The sequence below is a fragment of the Scardinius erythrophthalmus genome, assembly GCF_964197995.2.
Source record: "Scardinius erythrophthalmus genome assembly, chromosome: 24".
Lineage (NCBI taxonomy): Eukaryota > Metazoa > Chordata > Actinopteri > Cypriniformes > Leuciscidae > Scardinius > Scardinius erythrophthalmus.
Window position 1 is genome coordinate 4,512,079 of NC_138244.1, and position 7,500 is coordinate 4,519,578.

Sequence of the window (7,500 nt, forward strand, 5' to 3'; positions counted from 1 at the left end):
TAGATCCACACATATGTATGTATATGTACCTCTTTGACTGGAGGGAATTTCTTCTTGCACTCCATGGAGAGAGAGCGCAGATCCGCCTGCATGTTCTCCAGGAGTTTCTTCACCGCTTCAGGGCTGCTGGTCGACATCTTCACACTCACTCGACACTAATTCAACTCTTATTAATGATTAATAACTCAATTAAACTGAGCGGGATATGTTTCGGCTCCAGCGCGAGACACATAAATATCGCTCGGTGCCGCTCCACACACACACATCAATAAACGAGTCTGTCTTCAGCCGCACGCGCTCTCGTGTGTCGCACACATGATCATAATCATGCTGATCGTTATGATCGAGAGGCTCTGTATGATGTTTATGATCTATACGTGCGCTTCTCGTCTGAGTTTCATGTTTTTTTCTTCATTCCTGGATCCCCATAATGCCTGTGCGGAAAATGACACGTCACGTCAGGCGTCACTTCCGTAAACACTGACCGGATCCTGTCTATGAGAGGGAGGGGCTCTGGCGCCCCCGCGAGGCGCTCAGGGGAACTGCAATGCTTTCACAAAACAGATCATATTCGATTATATTTTTAGAGTCCGATGCTGTTAAGTTTACCTCAGGAATAATACTTCAACATACTGAATAGTGAACTATATCTATAACACATTTAAACAGCTCTTAAATGCACGTAAATAATCATCATTGAGGCTATTTTCCACAATATTAGAATACTGAAGTATATAACACATTTAAACGGCTCTCAAATGTAAATAATCATTATTGAGGCTATTTTCACAATATTAGAATACTGTACTAAATAGATAACACATTTAAACAGCTCTTAAATGCACGTAAATAATCATTTTTGAGGCTATTTTCAACTATTTACATACTTTACTGTTGATATTTTATCCTATTTAACCTTGTGATGCAATGTTGTCATCAGAGAGATGCATATACATTTAGATACTTGTGTCCAAAGTGATTAAATACTTAATACAAAAAATCTTACATTAGCATAAAACTGACTTTGATTTTATCCTATCTTATTGTTGATATTTTATCATATTTAACCTGTAAATGCTATGATTTTGCTCCTTAGAGAGCTTATTTAGCTTTATGCATGCTTGTGTTCATGCAAATGCAAATAAAGTTTAATTTTAAGAGGAAAAAATACTCAATTTAGGGCTGCAATGTTAGGGTTAGGGTCATACTTTCATCCAAAGTGACTCATGTGCATGAGAAGAGTACAAGTATTCACAAGGAAATTTTACATTAACGTAAAATGAACAAAACCATTTCAATTTATGTTAATGCAACAGCACTGATCCATTCCTGTCTGATTACAAATGCTGGAATAAATATTACGCAAACCAGTGCATACCAGTTTTTTCTTTAATCGATGTAATGTACATGAGTAATACAGTATATCTGGCTCAAATGTAACACATTTACAAAGTTGTAAAACCAAAACTCAAGCTTTCTGTACAGGTTATATACACAAAGACTGCAGTTGGTCTGCTTACAGGACACTTCATATACGTCATCACAACATGTACCAGAGAACACACCCACATCTGATCAATCTGATTGATTTGTGCAGACGTTAAAATTTTACACATTTATCACACATTTGTTAAATTCTAGACGACAACCGTACTCTGCTTTAATAAAGTTTCGCAATAAAAATACAAAATCGTGAGATACAATGATTTATATCCTAAAACACTCTCAAGTGCACAAAAGTATTGATCAATAACCCTGTGTAACACCGCAACCGTTTCACATCATGTATTCCTCCTCATTCAGATCTGCATTTAACATCTAACATCTTCATAGGCTTTTATAACGAACGCATTCTGAGTATAAAACCTCACAGGCTTTGCTGTATTTATAATGCACATCCACATGGATTCTAAAAAACACTGTTTTGCTTCCTTAGAAAGCAGATGCATTGATTGTATGAACTGAAACAGTCCTAAAGACACTCCAGTTTCGGTTTCCAACATCTATTTTGATTGCGCTCCTCTCTGCCACCGGCTGGGCAAAGGGTTTGATGGAGGAAACAGTTCACAGAAAAATTAAAGTTATGTTATTCACTGGACTCATGTCGTTCAAAACGTACTTTTTCCCCTCTAGAACACAAAATGAAATACAATGAAATCACTGACTAGAATCTTTTGTGTTCCACTGAAGAAATGCAGCTTTGGAAAGACATGAGGGTATGGAAGCTTGTTTCCGCCACAAAATAAAACATTTTTAAAGATAATTGTGACTTTTTATCTCACAATTGCGAGTTTACATCTCGCAATTCTGACTTTATTTCTCAGAATTGCGTGATATAAAGTCAGAATTGCGAGATATAAAGTCAGAATTGCGAGTTATAAAGTCAGAATTGCGAGATATAAAGTCAGAATTGCGAGTTATAAAGTCAGAATTGCGAGATATAAAGTCAGAATTGCATGATATAAAGTCAAACTTTTTTTCTCGCAATTGTGACTATATCACGCAATTCTGACTTTATAACTCGCAATTCTGACTTTATATCTCACAATTCTGACTTTATAACTCGCAATTCTGACTTTATAACTCGCAATTCTGACTTTATATCTCACAATTCTGACTTTATATCTCGCAATTCTGACTTTATATCTCGCAATTCTGACTTTATATCTCGCAATTCTGACTTTATATCTCGCAATTCTGACTTTATATCTCGCAATTCTGACTTTATATCTCGCAATTCTGACTTTATATCTCACAATTCTGACTTTATATCTCGCAATTCTGACTTTATAACACGCAATTCTGACTTTATATCACACAATTCTGACATTATATCTCCCAATTGCGAATTTATTTCTCAGAATTGCGACTTTATTTCTCACAATTCTGACTTCATATCTCACAATTGTGAGAAAAAAAATCAGAATTGTTAGATAAAAAGTCGCAATTATTATTTATTTATTATTCAGTGGCGGAAACAAGCTTCCATATGAGGGTGAGTAAACGATGAAAAAATAGCATTTTTGAGTGCACTTTTCCTTAATAAACAACACTAGAGCTAAACAGCTTATGCAAATCCTTCCATCCATCATTTGAAGATCCAAAAGGCTTTTGGGTGAATTGCAAGGATCTTCCTGTTTCGATTCAAGGCATTGTGAATCTACTCAGATTGTCAACTTTTAAAAGTTCAACTTTTAAAGTGTCAATATTACTGAAAGCAGAAGAAATAAAGTCAAAGAAAAACAGATTTGTAATTACAATATAAGAGCTGCACGATTCTGGATAAATTGTTTAAAATAGAGATCACGATTCTCCCACGATTCTGAATAGACAACTAAACAAAACAGTTAAAATTTGAATAATAAAAAAGAAAAATTTTATCGAGTTGAGTGAATAATTCAATGACTCACTCATAAATACTTCACTTGTTTCATTACTGGGTGAATCAGCGTTTTTGAACAAATCTCTTTAATGAATGAATGATTCATTGACAAATATATTTTAACAGTCACTTGTCGCCACCTACTGGTGTAACAATGTAATTGATTCAATCTTTATTTAAAGCACCAAGTTACTTTCAAAAGGTGATTTACGCTTCCGTAGACATCAGAGTTTATATCCGAACTATAATCTTTTATCCCAGTACTTCTGTGATAATTTGAACAAAAATGATATCCAATTAAAATTACATAATTATTATGAATATATAAAATAGCAAAAGTTACACACATGTAAATTAAAAATGGAATATATATATATATAATTTTTGATATAATTTTGTGTAACTTTTGCCAGTCTGATCAATTTAATGCAAACCCAATAAAAATTAAAATACATAATTATATAATTATTATAAATACATATAAAGTGGCAAAAATTACACAAAATGATATAAAAAAATGGGAACACATAATTTTTTCTTCCATTTTTTATATAATTTTGTGTAACTTTTGCCAGTTTGATCAATTTAATGCAAATCCAATAAAATGTATATAATTATATAATTATTATGAATATATATAAAGTGGCAAAAGTTACACAAAATTCTATATAAAAAAAAATGGGAAACAATTGTATATATATATATATTTATATCATTTTTATTTTATTTTATTTTTTATGTTATTTTGTGTAGCTTTTGCCAGTCTGATCAAAAAGTTAAATCCAGAATAGACATCAAACATTATATTTTACTTTAAAATAAGTGTGATTATTTTACAGAAGTAAAACGGGTTGCAAACAGTGTTTCAACATTCTGCTGTCTATAATATTGACACTTACTGGCTTTAACCCTCTGAGCAACGAGAGCAAGCATGAAATCAGAAGGATCTTCAGATCCTCTCACAGACTCGAGAGGTCGAGGGTCATCCTGGCGTGTCGTAAGGCGTATTTGGCTGCCAGTACTGTGTGAGGTATCATGGGAAGGTTTTGAAGCACCACCCTCGGGGAAACACGCAGTGGTCCGTCATGGGATGGCACAGGCTAACAGTGCGACTCTTTCTCGCTGACGGGTAAGTAGCCGTCTTTGTTCGGGGCGTTTCGCTGGCGAAGAGTCTCGCCGTCGGCTGAGAAAATGGCCTGAGTTTTCTCCTGTTCCCGTCTGGATTTGGGCAGGTCCAGTGAGGGCGTGATGAGCTCGTTGAAACGCTGAGGATAAAAGAGTGGAATAACATAACAACCATTCTAATACTGTTTTACAGTAACGTTTGCATAGTATGTAATTGTTCTCAATCAGTCTTGGGGGAAACACATTACAAGTAACTTGAGATATGTAATCAGATTACTTTTTCAAGTAACTGGTAAAGTAACGCATTACTTTTAAAATTTACAACAAAATATCTGAGTTACTTTTTCAAATAAGTAACACAAGTTACTTTCTTTTCTCCTTTAATTACCTGACAGCTCTCTTGTCCAGAGGTGTTGTGTGTGAACATGATGGTTATTGTAGTTCTAGACTAAAGGTGAGCGTGCCTTTACTCATCTCACTTGCACAAAAAAGATTCAATATTCCTCAAAATGAATAAAATCAGTGGAATGCAGAATCTGAAAACTATGCAGACCTCCAATAACTAAACATGTTAAATAAAACATAATTTTTTATGCCTTTAATCTCACTTTATTGACCAATTTACTTGCCTCTGACCTTCGATAATTCAGTTAAACTAAAAGCACATTTTTTTTAAATCAAAAATAGATTGTTACTATAGATTGTTTTGTTTTTATTGGTAAAGTAAGTGTTAAACTTTTTTTCCCTGCATCCTATTCTACGGTGATCCAGAACGGCAGCAGCTGAAAGGTTTTCTTGAGCGGTGCCCTCTACTGTACAGGAGTGAATCTGCATTTCCTTCAGCCTGAGGATTATTATTACACTTTGGTTGTGAAAGGGTCTTTACATTTGCCCAAAAATGTAACTTTTTTTGTTATAGAAAACAACCCCAGCCCAGGTGGAAAAAAAGGTAACGCAAAAGTAATGTAACGCATTACTTTTCTAAAAAAGTAACTAAATAACGCAATTAGTTACGTTTTAAGGGAGTAACGCAATACTGTAATGCATTACTTTTCTAAAAACGTAACTAAGTTAGGCAATTAGTTACGTTTTAAGGGAGTAACGCAATACTGTAATGCATTACTTTTCTAAAAAAGTAACTAAGTTAGGCAATTCGTTACTTTTTAAGGGAGTAACGCAATACTGTAATGCATTACTTTTCTAAAAACGTAACTAAGTTAGGCAATTAGTTACTTTTAAAGGGAGTAACGCAGTACTGTAATGCATTACTTTTCTAAAAAAGTAACTAAGTTAGGCAATTAGTTACTTTTTAAGGGAGTAACGCAGTACTGTAATGCATTACTTTTCTAAAAACGTAACTAAGTTAGGCAATTAGTTACTTTTTAAGGGAGTAACGCAGTACTGTAATGCATTACTTTTCTAAAAAAGTAACTAAGTTAGGCAATTAGTTACTTTTTAAGGGAGTAACGCAGTACTGTAATGCATTACTTTTCTAAAAAAGTAACTGAGTAACGCAATTAGATATTTTTTAAGAGAGTAACGCAATATTGTATTCCTCAAAATTTGTAGTATACAACCATAGCACACTATGTGGGACATTTCATCCCATAATGCAATGCACTTGACTGTGATTTCTGGTGTGATGCATGGCGTCGCTCACCTCTCGCAGTGAACCTTTGGCGGTGCTCAGTTTATAAGCGGCCCACAGTGGGATGCAGACCATGGAGGAGAGCGCCAGCAGCCAGCCCAGCGCGTAACCCCACCACGGGTACACATACTCGTTATTATACTTCAGAGGAGTGTATTTGATCAGGGAGAACGCAAACGTACCCTGAAAACACAAGACTAGATTAGAGCGCTTGATCTTAAAACTCGATTCAATTAAAACTTTATAAGACAGAGTTTCTATAAATGCAGCAGTAACCAGAATCTATCTCTCTTAATATACATATATATATATATATATATATATATATATGTATAGAGAGAGAGAGAGAGAGAGAGAGAGAGAGAGAGAGAGAGAGAGAGAGAGAGAGAGAGAGAGAGAGAGAGAGAGAGAGATAGATAGATAGATATAAATAGATACATATAGATAGATAGATATATATACACCTATAATGTAAAATGCAGATTTGGTGCTTAAGAAACCTTTCTTGTTATTCAATATATTTTGCTGTACTTATTAATAAAGAGGGAGAAACTTTATTGAAAAACATTAAAAAAATCTTCATTATTCTAAACTTCTGAACAGTAGTGTATATTTTCTGTATATATATATATATATATATATATATATATATATATATATATATATATATTCTGTATAAACACATATACATTCAGTTTGACAATGATAACGTCTGCTTGTTATTTGAAGAGGTTTAATAAAGGTTAAGAAAACCTTCAAATTCACTTATTTGGAAGTTGAATAAAGTATAGAAGGTGAAAGACTCACAAAACATGTGGCTGGAGTGAAGAAGAGCCAGCAGTATTTAATATACGGCCCAGGACGGTAACCAATCATGTCCTCGATATTGTCATAGAACCGATTAGCACCTGAGAATCAAAAACAACAAAAAGAAAGAAAGAAAGAAAATTACAAAAGATGTGAACGATAAGAGATTAGTCCTGTTTCTTATTATTTCTGTAATAATTTAAATAATATTAATATGTAAATATTTAATCAATATACAGTCAAACCAAAATTTATTCCAACACATTCATTCCGACATTTCTCACATTATCACAGTTTATTCGCTATAGTTTATAAAACGGTAATAAAATATGAGCAGAACTCAGTTGATATTTGACTGGTTTTGTCCGTCCTTCTGTTAGACTGTCTCACACATGAATTATGTTGAATATCTGTCAGCTGTTAAATTTAACTACACAATTATATAATACCAGTTTAGCTCAACCAGTGACCAAGCAATGCTTCATTGTGTTCAGTGTGTGTGTGAAAAGAGCATTAGCAATTAAAGAAAACACACTTC

The 7,500-nt window shown here is 33.8% G+C and overlaps 2 protein-coding genes across 5 annotated transcripts in view; both read right to left on the reverse strand.

Annotated features, from left to right (window-relative positions):
• The window catches only part of mon2 (MON2 homolog, regulator of endosome-to-Golgi trafficking), a 58,910-nt gene extending 58,437 nt beyond the window's left edge, over positions 1-473 (reverse strand). For 2 of the 4 annotated variants that reach the window (XM_081356613.1, XM_081356611.1), the window contains exon 1: positions 30-473. In XM_081356613.1, coding sequence (XP_081212739.1) covers positions 30-137 — 108 coding nt within the window. In that variant the 5' untranslated portion in view covers positions 138-473. The remainder of the gene's footprint in view (positions 1-29) is intronic. The other 2 variants (XM_081356614.1, XM_081356612.1) reach the window with 2 other exon arrangements.
• A 3,794-nt stretch (positions 474-4,267) lies between these two features.
• The window catches only part of slc6a13 (solute carrier family 6 member 13), a 22,133-nt gene continuing 18,900 nt past the window's right edge, over positions 4,268-7,500 (reverse strand). The window contains exons 12-14 of the mRNA XM_081355751.1: positions 6,963-7,063; positions 6,168-6,338; positions 4,268-4,647 (exon numbers count right to left, since the gene is read on the reverse strand). Of these exons, the coding sequence (XP_081211877.1) occupies positions 4,483-4,647; positions 6,168-6,338; positions 6,963-7,063 (437 nt within the window). The 3' untranslated portion in view covers positions 4,268-4,482. The remainder of the gene's footprint in view (positions 4,648-6,167; positions 6,339-6,962; positions 7,064-7,500) is intronic.